At 49.1% G+C, this 18,251-nt stretch overlaps 1 protein-coding gene across 1 annotated transcript in view; it reads right to left on the bottom strand.

Moving 5' to 3' along the window:
- The window catches only part of LOC123122365 (DNA topoisomerase 1), a 51,493-nt gene that overhangs the window by 9,919 nt on the left and 23,323 nt on the right, over window positions 1-18,251 (bottom strand). Inside the window, exons 7-13 of the mRNA XM_044542559.1 lie at window positions 17,077-17,177; window positions 15,866-15,958; window positions 7,926-8,009; window positions 7,726-7,809; window positions 7,521-7,589; window positions 6,878-6,937; window positions 6,325-6,396 (exon numbers count right to left, since the gene is read on the bottom strand). Of these exons, the coding sequence (XP_044398494.1) occupies window positions 6,325-6,396; window positions 6,878-6,937; window positions 7,521-7,589; window positions 7,726-7,809; window positions 7,926-8,009; window positions 15,866-15,958; window positions 17,077-17,177 (563 nt within the window). The remainder of the gene's footprint in view (window positions 1-6,324; window positions 6,397-6,877; window positions 6,938-7,520; window positions 7,590-7,725; window positions 7,810-7,925; window positions 8,010-15,865; window positions 15,959-17,076; window positions 17,178-18,251) is intronic.

Raw genomic sequence — 18,251 nt, 5'->3', positions numbered from 1 at the left:
CTATGCTGGTGGACTCGGCCATGCGCCCATAGTCGTCGAGTGAATCACTGGGAGCTCCATATGCAAGCATCCTCATCGCTGTCGTGCACTTCTGGATGGAGGTGAATCCAAGAGCGCCAGTGCAATCCATCTTGCACTTGAAGTAGTTGTCGAACTCCCGGATGGAATTCACAATCCTGAGGAAGAGCTTTCGGCTCATCCGATAACGGCGCCGAAATGTTCTCTCGCCATGAAGTGGAGCATCGGCGAAGTAGTCGGAGTAGAGCATGCAGTAGCCTTGCAGACGATGCCGGTTCTTTGCTTTCACCCGCCCCGGCGCCGAGCCACCTCGACGCGGCTTTTCATTGCTCGCCAGCAGCTGGGCGAGGGCGGCGAGCACCATCAGATGCTCTTCTTCCTGGACGTCGGCCGCGGCTTCCTCCTCCAGCAGCGCGGCGAGCTCTTCCTCCTCATCCGAGTCCATCGCCGAGACAGTCAAAACGCCGAACACCTTGCGCTCGGTGGGCGTGTACCCGCCGTTAAACCGCGCCTCCGCGGCCGGAAACGGCGTCCGGAAACGCCCAGCTGCTGCCGGAGGGGCTGTCGCGGCGAAGCGCTGCTATTTTCCGGCGGGGAATGGCTATCTAGCGGAGTAGGCCGGCGGCCGTCGCCGGGATATAGCTAGTGGTGGCCGAGGGCGCGGAGGGTGCGAGGCGAGTCGGGGGAAGAAAACCTTGACTTTTCCCCTGTCGATGTGGGCCAGGCATGCTTTTCCCTAGCGCCGGAGCCCCCAACGGCTCCCCAGCGCACCGGGTTCGGCCTGTGACCGCCGGGCGGAAAAAAGGTCCGAACCGGCGATTTTCGGCGTCCTGGGGGCGCGACTGGGACGTTTTTTCGGCGCCGGCGCCGAAAAAGTGGCCTGGGGGGGCCTGTTGGGGGCGCGGCTGGAGATGCCCTTAATCCCAAACAAGTTGGGGTAGGCTAGAGGTGAAACCCATAAGATCTCGCGACCAACTCATGGCTCTGGCACATGGATAGCAAGCTTCCACACACCCCTGTCCATAGCTAGTTCTTCGGCGATACTCCAATCCTTCAGGTCTCTCTTAACGGACTCCTCCCATGTCAAATTCGGTCTACCTTGACCTCTCTTGACATTCTTCGCACGTTTTAGCCGTCTGCTATGCACTGGAGCTTCTGGAGGCCTATGCTGAATATGCCCAAACCATCTCAGACGATGTTGGACAAGCTTCTCTTCAATTGGTGCTACCCCAACTCTATCTCATATATCATCATTCTGGACTAGATCCTTCCTCGTGTGGCCACACATTCATCTCAACATACGCATCTCCGCCACACCTAACTGTTGAACCTGTCGCCTTTTAGTCGGCCAACAGTCAGCGCCATACAACATTGCAGGTCGAACCGCCGTCCTGTAGAACTTGCCTTTTAGTTTTTGTGGCACTCTCTTATCACAAAGAACGCCAAAAGCTTGGCGCCACTTCATCCATCCGGCTTTGATTCGATGGTTCACATCTTCATCAATACCCCCATCCTCCTGCAGCATTGACCCCAAATACCGAAAGGTGTCCTTCTGAGGCACCACCTGCCCATCAAGGCTAACCTCCTCCTCCTCACACCTAGTAGTACTGAAACCGCACATCATGTACTCGGTTTTAGTTCTACTAAGCCTAAACCCTTTTGATTCCAAGGTTTGTCTCCATAACTCTTAACTTCCTATTTACCCCCGTCCGACTATCGTCAACTAGCACCACATCATCCGCAAAGAGCATATACCATGGGATATCTCCTTGTATATCCCTTGTGACCTCATCCATCACCAAGGCAAAAAGATAAGGGCTCAAAGTTGACCCCTGATGTAGTCCTACCTTAATCGGGAAGTCATCAGTGTCGACATCACTTGTTCGAACACTTGTCACAACATTATCGTACATGTCCTTGATGAGGGTAATGTACTTTGCTGGTACTTTGTGTTTCTCCAAGGCCCACCACATGACACTCCGCGGTATCTTATCATAGGCCTTCTCCAAGTCAATGAACACCATATGCACCCCTGTATCTCTCCATAAGTTGTCGTACCAAGAAAATGGCTTCCATGGTCGACCTCCTAGGCATGAAACCAAACTTATTTTTGGTCACGCTTGTCATTCTTCTTAAGCGGTGCTCAATGACTCTCTCCCATAGCTTCATTGTATGGCTCATCAGCTTAATTCCACGGTAATTAGTATAACTCTGAACATCCCCTTTGTTCTTGAAGATTGGTACTAATATACTCCGTCTCCATTCTTCTGGCATCTTGTTTGCTCGAAAAATGAGGTTGAAAAGCTTGGTTAGCCACACTATCGCTATGTCCCAGAGGCCTTTCCACACCTCGATGGGGATACAATCAGGGTCCATCGCTTTGCCTCCTTTCATCCTTTTTAAAGCCTCCTTGACCTCAGACTCCTGGATTCGTCGCACAAAACGCATGTTGGTTGGAAAAAACGGTAGGCGTAAGCGAGGCGGTTGGCCTTCGCCTAGTGCCTAGGCGGTGCTTAGGCACCCTAGGCACAGCCTAGGAGGTTATATAATTTTTACTATCAGGGTGTATATGTGGTTATTATATATGTATTTTATTAATTCAAGGCATATAAGTATGTTAACTACCAGCTACTACGATTGAAATATGGCTTTTTTGGCATATCAGTATAATATGCTTGATTTTTGGCTTGGGTAGACAATTTCTTACTTGCTCTGCCTAGACTTCTGCTTATGCCCTAGGCGAGGCGTTCGGCCATTGCCTAGCCCCTAGGCGTGCCTAAGCGCCTCCTAGGCACTGCCTTTTCCAACAGAGGTCTCATCAAAGGAGTCGTCATTCAATGGTAGAACTCTCATTCTCCCCATTGAACAACTTGTCGAAGTACTCCCGCCATCTATGCTTAATCTCCTTGTCCTTCACCAAGAGTTGGTCTGCTCCGTCCTTGATGCATTTGACTTGGCCAATATCCTTCGTCTTCCTCCCTCGGATCTTGGCCATATTATAGATGTCCCTTTCGCCTTCTTTCGTGCCTAACCATTGGTAGAGGTCCTCATACGCCTGACCCCTTGCTTCACTGACAGCTCGCTTTGCAGCCTTCTTCGCCATCTTGTACTTCTCTATGTTGTCTGCACTCCTTTCCATGTATAGGCGTCTGAAACAAACTTTCTTCTCTTTAATCGCCTTCTGGACATCATCATTCCACCACCAGGTATCCTTATCTTCGCTTCTCCTTCCCCTGGACACTCCAAACTCCTTCGAGGCCACCTTACGAATGCAAGTCGCCATCTTCATCCACACATTGTCCGCATCCCCTCCTTCCTCCCAAGGGCCCTCCTTAATGATCCTCTCCTTGAAAGCCTGAGCTACCTCCCCAATCATCAGAGAGTCGAAGCCTATTGAACGGGAAAAGCGAGAGACACATGGTTTGGACTGGAGCCCGGTGGTCCGATAAAAAAGTGAAACTCATCATCGGTCAGTGATGATCAGTGGTACTCTGCAGTAGGGGTTGAGTGGTGTGGGTTTCCGACCCTTGAGACTCGACTTGACAGCAGAGGCTCGACGCGGTAATAGGCTAATAGCGGTGAGGTGTGCAGTATGCACGGGACATGGAGACGGACCACGGCTCTGCTGGCCAGGCATGTGGTGAGACAACTGCGAATTTGTGTGTCTATCCTTGCATTATATAGGAAACTCCGCCTATGTCTTCTAGGCATAGCCGGTCCCAAGCCCGAGTAAAGGAGGAGGGTTGTGATAGGCTTGGCGAGCCAACGTAAAAACTAACCAGTCCCATGGGTATGAAACCCATTTGAGCAAGAGTAGTACTAGGATGGGTGACCTCCTGGGAAGTCCTCGTGAAAGGGTTACATATCTAAGGGTTGTGATAGGCTTGGCGAGCCAACGTAAAACTAGCCAGTCCTTTGGGTATGAAACCCATTTGGGCGAGAGTAGTACTAGGATGGGTGACCTCCTCGGAAGTCCTCGTGAAATGGTTTCATATCTAGCCTACCCCAACTTGTTTGGGACAAAAGGCTTAGTAATAAGTGGCACGTAATAAGCGAGTCGTTCAACACCACACATAAGAGTAACCTGAACTCAACATCCTCGCTCTTTTTGGACCGCCTGTCTGAAACTTGAAGGAATTTCACTGTTGCTTGTAGTCATCCTGAGTCAAATTCGCAGTTGTCTGACCACATGCCTGACCAGCAGAGCCATGGTCCGTCTCCATGTCCCGTGCATACTACACACCTCGCCGCTATTAGCCTATTACCACGTCGAGCCTCTGCTGTCTCGTCGAGTCTCAAGGGTCACAAACCCACACCACTCAACCCCCACTGCAGAGTACCACTAATCATCAGTGACCTATGACGAGTTTCACTTTTTCATCGGACCACTGGGCTCCAGTCCGAACCATGTGTCTCGCTTTTCTCGTTCAATAGGTTCGACTCTCTGTCAACTTACATCGTAGCCCCTCAATCAGCACCGAGTGGAATCCTCTGTCGAACTCGAGCTCACCTTCAACATAACTCCATGGTAGATGATCAATCCACCCCATGCCCCATCGACTTCAAGCTCTCATGTATGTCGTCTTGAATCAACCCCGCGCCATAGTCTTGCCGAAGCCACACAAGCCCTCGGATATGTGCCACATGTTTCCACGCCCAGAAGTCGGTCACCATCAGCATCACGTTCCTATGTCGTCTTCGCTGAAGGTGGAGCTGGAATAATCCGAGGCATGTCGTCAATCATCAGAGGACCAAACAATCACACGAGGCACGACACCGAGATTTGTTAACGAGGTTAACCGAACTCGTCTACATCCCCGGGGGCTGACTACGAGCACTCCTCCCTGTGACACCGTCACAATACTGCACACAGGCCACCCGGGCACCGGCACACCCCGCCAGCTCCCCTTGTGTGCCTCTGCTATTATGTTGGCATAGGTTACATCGTATGTCTACCCTCACATTATATAGGAGGCCTAGGATACAAGTGCCCTATTAGGACATGACTCGTACCTTATCTAGACATAATACAACTCAGAATCCAACTGTGACCTACCTTGTACACAATATTCGATACAACTCCAACATTTGTTAGATGCATATCTTCACATCTGGTTAGTTTGGATACGGTATTATGTTTAGTTGATTTGTCGCACTAGATATCCTTGTCAGGTGGCTGCCAATATAAGCATGATATCACCATCTATTTTCATCAACTAATAAATAACAAAGTCTTGCCATATCCCTAAAGTCCACCGTTGGTCTCTCCCTTGGCTGGCTATTCTAGATCTCTTCACCCAAGCTGTGACCACCATCTAGAGTCATTCTACCTCAAGTCGCCACTGCTGACCTCCCTCTTTACATGTTTACCACCAATGATAAACCAGGTTTATGATAGGCACTCTGCTGGAAGTGTAGAAAATTGATCCAGAAGAAATGATTATCCTCATTTGTTGGTTATAAATTTTTTGAAGATGTCATTCATCAGAAAATTCATGGAACAATATGTAGTTGAGGTTTCAACATATTGCTACCCCCACCCCCAACACCAACATCAACACCACACACACACACACACATGCAAGGAGGCTTATTGACCGATTTGGATATCTCCCAAGTTTTTTCGTATTGTATTTTCCATTGTAAATTGTGATCAAAAGCCTTTTCTCCTTCTAAACAATTCATTTGATAGTAACCTGCCTTCAGTTATGATTTTAGTGGAACTCCATTGTGCAGATTCATATATTGTTTAAATGGACGAACATGGTTGCGCATCCCCACATGGCCAACATTGAGTAGAGGGGTTTAATTTATTGTACAACTACTAGTCGGTTTTTTTATGGCTACTTGCCACAACCAGTTTTCCCATAATGGATTCAGAATCACAATTCCTAAATTATTCTGCAGCCATAATGCTGAGGTAACAACAGGACAAAAGCCCAAAACTACTCAATTTTGCATATTTTGAACCAGTTACACATTTCTTAATAATATTGTTAATACTCCCTCCGTCCCAAAATAAGTGTCTTGAGCTTAGTACAAATTTGTACTAGAGCTAGTACAAAGTTGAGACACTTATTTTGGGACGGAGGGAGTAGTATTATTTAAAGCAACAGGAAAAATGAACACGGTATAACCTTTCTTTTCAAAGTATGTGGATCTAACTTCCTACTGAAATCAACTTGCAGCTTTCCAGGAATTTCATATTATCCTAAACCACTAGCTAAGCTGGTTTCTGAAACCATAGCAAAGAACATGCACAAAAAAAATGTACAGATAAGCTATAGGCTGAAGAAAATTTAGTACCTCCGTCTCCATGTTAGCAGTAAAGCTGTAATCGATAATCTCAGAGAAAAGAAGTGAAAGAAATGCTGAGACCTGAAAAACAGATGGTGTTGAGCATGTGTAAAAATTAGACACAAGAAAGCTGAAATCTCATAGACAAGAAAACTGAAATAGTGCAACCTCAGCTAGGTGAACTGAAAGAACGCCTTAAAACACAGGCTAAAGCAATATGCAAAAAAAATTAAACAGCAGAAAAATGAAATAACAGGTGAAGTGTACTTGGGCATTTGCAAAACCATGAAATGTACAGCGTTGTAAGGACATCATTTCATCTTGATAAGAGACCATGAGAAAGAGTAATAAAGGTATAATTACAAAGATCATGAGTTGGTACAATGCATACAAATGCACTGGCAGTGCAGACAATGTAACAAAAACAATGCACATAACTGTCAGACATTATTTCTGAGCAAATCAACATAATGGAATTTCAGATGGCATCACGACGGAAGTTGTTTTGACCAAACATGATCTTTGCAGAAGGGTGAAGATGGCATCAGGAACAAGAATATACCATTCGACCGCGGAATTCAGGGTGCAGAACTCGACTTTTTGCTGTCACGTATTTCCGGTCCTGGATGGCACAAGTATGGCAAAAACTCTTATCCATTAGCACAAGTAGTTGCTAATGATAATGAATGAAGAAAGTACTGCCAATGGTAATTAATGGAATTACAAATTTGGCATATGGTGAATCCATAAGACCTCGCAACTGCTGGTCTCAGCCATGTGTTACTGTTATCAAAACATGATACTTGTATTTAGCATGGAGAAAACTGTAAACTAACCAGTTGTGCATACTAGTAACCACCCGGGAGAGAGACCTGTTAATCTGTGCTAGAAATCAATCGAGTACGCCAGGTAACCGAACCCATGTTGCAGACCACTAAAAAGGTCAACTTTCCCAGCAACCCAAAAGTCAACTGTGACATGCATTGCTAAGTTACCGCATGTCACGTGTGAGCTTTGTGGCATGTGGCGTGCAGCACTCGAGGGCAACTACATGAACCAACTAACCCAAAGATGTCATTCAGCATTAACGTGTTCACGAGACTTGACTCAGAAATCATCAGATATACTAGAAATAGCTAAACCGACATTCAAGAAAGGGAATGGGATGTATTTTTCATATAACAATAGATAGCAGGTTAGGCTACCTGCAACACCCTCATTATAGAGGCGTACGTAGACGGCCTTCCGATTCCAAGTTCCTCCATCTTTTTAATCTGGCAATTACAAGGCACGCTGTGAAAATCATAGGTTATAGAACAAACCAATACTAAGGAACCCTTCTTATTTCAGGCATGTGCAATTACAAGAGGAATACCAAGTGAAAAATCCAAACCATAGGTTATTACTGACCAATGCACCCTCAGAATAATGGGACGGAGGTTTAGTAAAGTGCTGTTCAAGATTCACTTTAATGGGAGACACCAAATCCTTCATCTGAGAAAAAGGATATATGCTATGACATAGTTCAATGATGGCCAGCAATCTGTGGTCACATGAAGAAAAAATGGGTACAGAAAGGGAATGTCAGAGGCCAATAAGCAACTGCTAACCTCTAATTTGGACAAGGCCTCGAAATTATCCTGATGTGCCGTTTCTCCTTCGGGGTTTTCACTGGACCCACTTGCTTCAGTGTCCTATAAGCAACACATTCTCATTATTGAGTTCTGTAAGCTCATAAAACTGAACACTGGGCACACAGACATTTTACAAAATACAACCATCTTCTATCCATGTGAAAGTTAACTGTTCACTCCTTAGGGGTTATTTGGATAACGGGTATTTAGGAAGCTAGTTTTCCTCGATCTCGTTTAGCACCGCAATAAACTAAAACTTTGTTTGGTTTTGTCCAACTAACTTGATGATATCTAGAATTGGTTCCCGTAAAACCCCAAAACCAAGTTTTTGGATAGACGACTATTAGTTGTTTTTTTAATAAATGTGCTTATGTGCTTATGTTATTCCAACAACCTTGATCCTACTTATTAGGCCCATCTGCTTTTCACGTTCCACCCACCCATGTCCACAAAAAGCCAAATCTACAAATGGGTTCAAGGCCTTCTTAATCCAAACATGATTTTCTATGAGCGCATACCTAACTGAGTTATATATAAACAAAACCGGTTTTCCGGAAAATATCTTAAAACAAGGTTTACTAAAACTGGTAGGTACTACTTGCTATCCAAACAACCACTTACGGAAACCTAGAAGCTAACGCATAACAGTAAAAATTAGAGATGCTGATGAATCGGCAGAAATTCACGCTTCCAGCAAAGGCAAGAAATGAGACATCCTGTGGCGACTCCTGCAGAGCCCCGTGGACATCCGGGCTCATGTAGACGGCTTTTACATAGACCTATTCTCTGCTTCCCCTCGGGGAGGTCTTGCCCTGGCGCAAGATATTTGGCCTGCCCACAGTTGCGTTTCGCCTGAGGACAACGAGGCCCTCACGGCATCATTTTCTGAGGCGGAAGTTTGGGCGGCTATTAAGAGCATGAACCCATCCTCGGCTCCTGGTCCAGATCTCCGACCTCGTCAAGTGCTTCAACTGTGGCCTCTCCGGCCACTCCCAGGTGGCATGTACTCGACCCTAGGGCTGCTACCTCTGCTCGGATCCTGACCACCCGGTGGCGGAGGAGTTGGTGATGTACGGGCATGGGATTGAGGGCCTCGGCTTCTTCCACGTTGAGGTGCCTGACATCCCTTCCCCCTCACCATCGCTCCTGGCGATTGTCACCGTTAAGGATGGGGTCGCTTCGCCGGAGATGATAAAGGCTGAGCTCAACCATCTGTACCACTACTCCTGGGATTGGCAGGTCACCATGTTGCCTGGAGGCCAGTTCTCGGTCGTGTTCCCCGACGCTGTCAGCCACGGCTACGGCACCCGCAGCGGAGACATCACTCTAGCTCTCCACAAGCTAGTGGTGGACATCTCTGTGCCGGTGCGGGCCCCCCTGGCGGTGGCTGTCTTGGACACAGCTTGGATCCTCATCGGTGGCCTACCCGACATCCCTCGATCGGAGCGGGTCATTCGGAGCATGTCCCGCATCCTCGGCAAGGTGGTGGTGGTGGACGAGTTGTCCCTCCGCAAGGAGGAGGAGGTTCACGTCAAGGTCAAATGCCTCGACTCATCCAAGCTTCGCGCCACGATCCGGGTGTTCTTCAACGATCAGGGTTTTGACCTCCGCATCTCCCCCGAGCCGCCCAACCACATTGGCCGCCCCCGCATCCCCGGCGACAGCCTCTTGGGGGGAGGGCCAGACGGGGATGGTGCGGGGGATCGCCGCAGCGACCGACACCCCCGCCACGGACGCCGCTCCGGTTCGGAGGAGGACGACGATGACTCCGAGGACAGTCCTCCTCACGACCAGCCTCCCGCTCCTGCTGCTAGGAGTGGCGGTGGGACCAGACGCTCCCACTCCTCGGCCGCTCCTCCATCCCCCGACGCCGGTCTCGACGCTTCGGACGCCAGCCTTCAGGTCTTCCCAGCTTCATCGCCTCGCTCCCCCGACGGTCCGCTCCTTGATGTCTTCACCACCCTCTCCGCCGGGGCCGTCCCGGACCCGCCCAGCTCGGCCGCGCCCATGCTTCCCGCGCCTTTGGCGGTGATCCCAGGGGCGGTCGTGGCGGCCCTGGACCCGACCCCCTCGGGCCCTTCTGCTGGGGATACCGCCCTGGAGATGGCGCTGCTCTCCCCCCCCCCCCGGCTGCCTGCGGCAGCTTCCAGGCCGCACCCAGGGGCGGAGGTCCAGCCTTCCGACGCCGACCTGACTCCGGCTCCCCGGGCCCCCGATGGGCCTCTCTGCCTGGCGCATCCTGGTCCGCCTCTGGTGCTTTCGGACTCCGCCGCCGTGGGGCTGCAGGTGGTGGTGACCACCCCGGTGGCCGCCCCCCCCCCCCTCCACCCCCCGGACCGCGGCCTACTCCAGGCGGGCCACGTCAACCCCGTCTCCGGTGACCTCCTCTCGCCGCAGTGCGCGGATCGAGGCGGCCAGACCGGTGGGTAGCCCTGCTCTGCCTATCCCCGAGCAGGCAGAGCTCAGGGCCGCTGCCCGGAACCTCGAGCCAGGTACACCGCACATTCCTGCCTCTTTAGCAACTCGTTCCTTTTCGGCCTTGGAGTCGGCTCCGCTTGGCCACCTCGCGAAGGTGGCAGCGGACTCGGCAATTGTGTTTCGGGGAGAGGTTGCCCCCCTGCTAGTTCAGATTGAGGCTATCCGTGCACGGGAAATCCTAGATGGTCGCCTCGCAGAGGCCCGTGCACGCGGCCCCTCTACGTCGGGCGCCCCGTCGGGGACGCCCCAGTTGAGATCCGCGGCCGCACTCGCTCTCGCACCACTGCCCTCCGCGCCCAGAGCGCCTCTCGTGTCTTGGGGTCAAGCAGCCTCCCGATGGATGAGTGATGCGGACCCTCTTCTGGAACATCCGCGGTTTCGGTCAAGATGGCCGACGCCGCCAACTAATCGAATACATGCGAACTGAGCGAATCGACATTGTGGCCATTCAAGAAACCATGCGTACGGAATTCTCCCTGTCGGAGCTCGAGCTCTTGAGCTCCGACCTATTTGCTTGGCACTAGCTCCCTTCTAGTGGGAGTGCGGGCCACTCGGGTGGCATCCTCCTAGGGGTGAAGGATGCCACCTTTGAGGTAGGCGGCATGAATCGGGCGAGTTCTTCGTGAGCATGGAGATCTTCGAGCGTGCACTGAACTTCAAATGGGAAATTATTGCGGTCTATGGGCCGGCCAACCGCCGCCGATCGGAGGCCTTCCTCGCTGAGCTCAGTAGGAAGGTAGCAGCCGCGCAGCTCCCGGTAGTGGTGGGAGGTGATTTCAACCTAAATCGGTCGGAAGAAGACAAGAGCAATAACTTGGTGAATTTCCCGCGAATGCAGATGTTCAATGACTGCATTGCGGACATGGGGCTTCGCGAGCTCGATCGTGTCGGGGCCAGGTTCACTTGGACAAACCGACAGGTTGAGCCGACTCGCTCCGTTCTCGACAGGGTCTTCGCTTCCCCTGAGTGGGACATTCGTTGCCCCCTAGCTTCGCTCCGGGCGATTACGCGGATTGGCTTAGATCACGTCCCCCTTCTCCTCCCTTCGGAGAATGAGCGTCCTCCCCTTCCGCCCCGATTTCGTTTCGAGACCTTCTGGTTGCGCCAGCCTGGGTTTTCTGCCGCGGTGGGCGCGCGATGGCGCGAGGCGCGTGAGGCCCCCCATCGATCCCTTTCGGCCGTGGACGACTGGCACTTCTGCGCCAAGCGGTCACGACAATTCATGAAGGGCTGGGGCGCAAACGTAGGCCCCGACATCCGGGAGCGTAAAAAAGCTCTCCTTCATGACATCCAGGCGCTCGACCTTCGGGCTGACGCTGATGGCCTCTCGGCTGACGAGTAGATGCTTAGATATGATTTGGAAGACCAGCTCACGGTCATCTACTCCAACGAGGAGGCCTACTGGCGTCTGCGAGGAACTCAGAATTGGGTCCTTAAAGGGGACGCCAATACCGCCTACTTCCAGGCGATTGCGAACGGCCGCCGACGCCGGAACTCCATCCCCCTTCTTTGGGACGGAGAGTCCCCCCTGCAGAGCCTCGTGGACATCCGGGCTCATGTAGACGGCTTTTACAGAGACCTATTCTCTGCTTCCCCTCGGGGAGGTCTTGCCCTGGCGCAAGATATTTGGCCTGCCCACAGTTGCGTTTCGCCTGCGGACAACGAGGCCCTCACGGCACCGTGTTCTGAGGCGGAAGTTTGGGCGGCTATTAAGAGCATGAACCCATCCTCGGCTCCTGGTCCAGATGGGCTCCCAGTGAAGTTCTTCCAGACCTTCTGGGAGGTGATCAAACCTGAGGTGATGGCACTATTTGACGAGTTCTTGGTCGGGTCCATCGACCTCGCCCGACTCAACTTTGGTGTAATCACCCTCATCCCCAAAGTGGCGGCGGCCTTGGAGATCCGCCAATTCCGGCCGATTACGGTGATTAACGTCATCTTCCGCATCCTCGCAAAGGGGTACGCCATTAGGGTGGCCCCTATTGCCGACCGGATCACTCACCCGGATCAGTCAGCCTTCATCCAAGGCCGTTATATCCTTGACGGAGTCCTGGTGTTTCACGAAGCACTCCATGAGGTTCACTCCAAACACCTCAAGGCAGTCTTCCTGAAACTAGACCTCCACAAGGCGTATGACACAGTTAGCTGGTCCTTCCTTCGGGAATGTCTTCTCTGGAAGGGCTTCGATGTTCGGTGGGTGACTAGGGTGATGCAGATGGTTTCCTCAGGCCGGACCGCGGTGAACATTAATGGGGAGATCGGCCCTTTCTTCCCCACCTTCTGTGGGGTGCGCCAGGGCGACCCCTTCTCCCCGTTCCTGTTCAACATGGTGGTCGACGCCCTGGCCGCCATCTTGGATAAGGCCAAGGCGGCGGGCCACATTAAGGGGATAGTCCCGCATCTTGTTGGGGAGCACGGGATCTCCCTTCTCCAATATGCGGATGACACCATCATCATGGTGGAGGGCTCGGAGAGTGATATTTCGAACCTCAAGTTCCTTCTGCTATGCTTCCAACAGATGTCTGGCCTCAAGGTCAACTTCGACAAGAGCGAGGTGATGGTCTTGGGGTACTCCCAAGATGAGCGCCAGAGTATAGCGGATCGGCTTAACTGCCAGCTTGGGAGCTTCCCCATGACTTATCTGGGGATACCCATTAGTGATTCTAGGCTCACGGTGGCTGAACTGCGCCCCACGGTGGGGAAGCTTCAGCACCGTATCGAGCCTTGGCAAGGTCGGTGGCTCTCCAAAGCAGCACGTACGGTGCTCATCAACTCGTCCCTCTCCAGCCTGCTCTTGTTCATCATGAGCTTCTACAGCCTTCCGGAGATGCTTCATCACGAGATCGCCACTGTTCAGGGCCGTTTCTTCTGGGCCGGTGAGGGAGACAAGCAGAAGTACCACATGGTTAGGTGGTCAGAAATCTGCAAGCCTCGCGACCAGGGCGGCCTCGGGATCATGTCTTCCAAACGCATGAACATTGCCCTCCTGACTCGGTGGCTTTGGCGGATTGCCAACAGAGATGGTGGCCTGTGGCTCCGCATCATTCAGCAGAAATACCTCCGTGGCCAGCCTCTCGCTTTCTGCCAGCGGTCTGGGGGATCCCAGTTCTGGCAATCCGTCATCCAGCTCCTCCCTGTCCTCCGGATTGAGACCTCGATAGAGGTCGGATCAGGCACTGCCACCTTGTTCTGGTTCGACAGATGGTCTGGCGACTTGCCCCTTGCAGCCCGCTTTCCCGACCTATTCTCCATGGCGGTGGCCCCTCAGATTTCGGTCGCGGCAGCCCTTATTGACTTAGGGCAGCTCGCGTTCCGGAGGCCCTTTGGTCCGGCTGAGACCGCCGATTGGCAGGAGCTGCTTGACTGCATTGCATTGCACGCGCCTGATCTTACGTCCGAGGATGACAGCTCCAGATGGCGTCTAGAGCCTTCTGGACAATTCTCCACCAAGTCCCTATACCAGGCCATTGCTCCCTCCCCTGGCCATGAGGCGCTCACCTTCATCTGGGAGATTCGCCTTCCCCTGAAGATTAGGATTTTCTTGTGGCAATGGATCCGCGGCCGCCTCCCGTCTGGCTTCGAGGTCCTGAAGCGCAATGGTCCGGGTGATGGGCGATGCCCGCTCTGCGGGCCGGAAGAGGATTTGAATCATATCTTCTTCACCAGCGTGTCCGCGCAGTTCCTATGGAGCTGTTTCCGCGAGATAGCGGGTGGAAGCTGGGACCAGAACAACTTACCCGCTCTCTTCGCCGAACTCCAGGCAATCCCACCCGCAGTGCGCCACATTAGGTGGCTGGCCATTGGGGTGCTGGCCTGGACGCTGTGGACTGTTAGGAATAAACTTGTGATTCAACGCATCCCTCTTCGTCGTGCTACTGACGCTTTGTTCAAATGGTCTGCTTACTTGCAGCTTTGGCGGCCGCTTAGCCGCCCCAGGGAGAGAGACACCATCACCTCCATCATCACCCAGCTTCGTGCGATGGCTCTCCGGATGGCTCCACCGCTTCCCCCACCACCTCCGAAACCAGATTAGATCTTCGTTGCCATCGCCATCGCCACCGCCTTGCCGTTTTTTTGTTGTCTCGTCGTGTGCTTGTGTTGGGCTTGTTGTGCTGTGCCCACAGCGGAACTTGGGTCTCTTTGTCTGTGTGTTTGTGTTGGACCGTGCCTGCGGTGGCTTTGAGTGAGTGTGTGTGGTGTGTTGTTGTGACCTTGATACTTTGTGCTTGGTGGTTGCTTTATTTATAAAGCGGGGCGAAAGCCTTTTCGGTAAAAATACATAACAATCTAGGGGGTATTACATGATTACGTACAACACAAAATGCACTATAAAGCAAATTCAATATAGATAAGCCATTCAGTAGATTTACTAGTGAAAACAAGGCATATTTTATTCCCATACATAAGAATACAGAATGCAAAAAGATCAAAATTGCATCAGTTGAAGATAAACCTTCAAGCAAGTTCAGTAGAAAAAATCAATAACGTACAGTATTGTTTGTATACACAAATTCACACCATAAATGAGTCAAAACTTCCCCACAAAAAATGAGTTAGGACATGTTGAATTTGTAGAAGATGTCAAAAGAACCACGAAGAACCAGCTGAAAATGGCCAGTTTTCAAAACAGGCCAAAGCCCGGTTTGTCGAAAACAAGACCAGTTGAGAGTTGAGACCATTAAGCACACCCTGATATGCATCCTATGCAGAATACGTGTATTAGTATTATCATTGTTGCATAAAATGGCTGTTAGATTTAGTTTGGCCCCGATATCCTAAATTATATCCACATCCAACTGAGAACATATTGTCTTCTATGTTTATATCCTAAAAGAATAAAGTGGTGGATCAGACGGATTGTATTTGAGCCATGTCACCCCTAATGCACACATACATATATATGCAGAGTTATGAAGTAGGGTTTGTGGTGGGAACTGGGAAGAGAGGGACAAGGCAAAAGGGAAAAACTCCCTGATTCTTGGTTAATTCAACTGAATGGATTGCCTCGCGTTTCGAAGAGGGGTAGAAGACCTAACAACTTCAAGTAACAGAGAGAAAGGAATCTGGTCATATCTTAAATAATTTGCTTAAGGTCCGTGAACTTAAACAAGGAATCTAATCACATTTATATAATGCAGCAGGCACTGGGCACCTCCTTTGATGTTGATGTGGACCAGCTCACATTGTAACAGATACAGACCAAATTAAGGTTACAGAGATGATAAAGATGAACACGATTATGCAATCATCCTCATCCCTTGAAACATGAAATGATATCGTGAGTGAGATGAATACAACATATTTCCTACTAAATCTACTCATGGGCTGGCCAAAGTAGCATAAAGGAAAGTGGAGAATGCTACATTAGAAGACAATCAACATATTTTCTTAACTGGGCAAACATAAGTAACAGAAGATCAAGAAGCCTAGATACTTACCTCATAGACAGCTTGGTACCCCTTGAAGTCAAGCCTTGATGCAGATGAATGAAAAATCATGTCTCCTTCAGGATTACCAATACCAACTTGTATCTACAATGCAATTATTAAAGTGCACACAGAGTAAGAAAATAAGCATGGGATTTTACAGGATATATAAAATAATGAAAATCCAAAACAAAAAGGTAAGAATTTAGCATGTCTTGAAGTTGCGTATCAAAGAAAATGGAAGTCATTTTCATTAACTACCAAGGCATCAAATATATATATTTAGCACACAACCAGAATTCTGTTTGAAGAGCCACGACAAATGGGATGAAATCTCTCTCGCCTAAGTTATAACAAATTCTAATAGGTAGATGCCTCATCATCATGTTCTCGTACTCAATCATATCATATACAACAAATCTCAAAAGATGACCACCACATTTATTCTTACACTTCGCATACATGCCAGTAGATTGTAATTCCTCTGTTTCACCACACTTATCCATTTTATTGAGAAATGCCAATTCAGAATGTTAAAATAGCCGGATTCTCTCCTGTTTTACCATTATTTAAAAAATAAGAAAGGTTCAAGGGTAAAGTATTTCACTTCATATGGCCATCGTCCAGCTTTCCATGCTTACTTGGCTTTGTTCATAAGATTGCTAGGTGACAGTTGTGGAACAGATGGCTTAGCTGGTAACGAAAAAACAGACCGATAGACAAAGAAATATCAGTACATTTAGGCAAAATGTTCTGTCATAAACACAGGGCTGCCTCATTCATCTACAGAAAAGAGTTGAACATAGGTTTGCTTGATTAGATGTCAACTTACAAATCCCTCTTAATTCTATACCTGTCATAATTTCCATAGACAGATGAGGAGTTTTCTAAACCAACAGTGCTGCACCAACGAATATAACATACAAATATGAGCAGCAAGCTACCTATACAGTGCAAACTTGTTGAATTCATATTTCCTTCAAACTGGAAACATGTGTTATTCATGGTTTTTAATGAGGAAAGAGGAGGGTGATTGGCATATTTTTTGCAGTCTCAAATCTCAAAAACATGTGTACAGTGAGATTCTTTGGTCTAGCTGAGCCAAGGTTCAGTAAATTATTACTGTCGACAATATAGCTTTGTAAAAATACACATAGTAGCCAGCCAGCCCAAAGAATGGAGTGATAAACAACAGATAAACATGAAGTAAAACAGTAACCCACCAGCTCAGTCCTTGAAGCTTCCATTTGGCAAGCCATTGTTCTTCTCCATATTAGAGTGTACAGTTTCAAAGAATCCTCATCAAGTATTCCAATCAAAGATGCTGAAAGAGATACCATGATAGTTATAGAACTATTAATGGAAAACAAGAAACCAAAGCTATAATGCTTAAATATAAATATGCAAGTAAGAAAAAGAGATGCTACAGAAGATTTGGCAAAACGAAAGAAACATTAGCCACTCCTAATTCTGAAAATGAAAAACACATTCAGGTACTCTTTCAGCCCTAGAGCGCATGCCTTCATGTATAACCATCATTTATCATGAATGTGTCAATTCTAAAGCATGTTCACAACAGATGGCAAAACCCTGCTAATTACAAATCATGAGGTGACATAAAGAAGGTTATGGTAGATGTGGAACAGAGAGTACATGAGAACGTACAATTAGCTAGTAAACAACACCCAGCATGCCATTCAAATACATACTATATATCACCTCTGGATTTGTAATGAACTAGTAAACAACACCCAGCCCAGCACCAAATCCTGCAGAAGAAAGCCATAGGGAAGAGAGAAGGGTGGGTAGAAGGAGCTAGGATTTGGGCTGTCAGTGTCGTAATGGAGGGAGGGTGCAGGTGTCTAGCTCAATGGTCCCTAGAATCCTATGACTGTCTCACCCTTGGTTATCTATTTTTGATAGTCTCTTTTGGATGTATTCCTCACCCAACAGAGGCTCTCCATCACCCAGTGCCATTGTACTTCCAAATCTCCTTGTCCCAATTCTCTCCATGGGAACAAATGAGAAATGTTTAAAAGGATTAAACAGCCAGAGAAAGGACAATAAGTAAAGGAAACACCTTTAGTTAATACATAATACAACCTCCGTTCGGAAATAACTGACATGGTTTTAGTTCAAATTTGAACTTTGAACTAAAACCACGTCAGTTATTTCCAAATGGAGGGAGTAATAAGAACTTTCGCAACCAAAGCTTGCAATGGGCATGAACTGTCAAATAGTCTATACATGAAATCTGCAACTCACAAGCCACTAGCACATACCCAGTATGTTTTTCAAAACCATCAATGGTAATCAGAAACTTGGGAAACTTGGGAAATGAGTATGTAATAATAACACACACACACACACACACACACACACACACACACACACACAG

This window comes from Triticum aestivum, chromosome 1B (assembly GCF_018294505.1).
Source record: "Triticum aestivum cultivar Chinese Spring chromosome 1B, IWGSC CS RefSeq v2.1, whole genome shotgun sequence".
NCBI classification, from domain to species: Eukaryota; Viridiplantae; Streptophyta; class Magnoliopsida; order Poales; family Poaceae; genus Triticum; species Triticum aestivum.
This window is presented reverse-complemented; position numbering and strand designations above follow the sequence as displayed.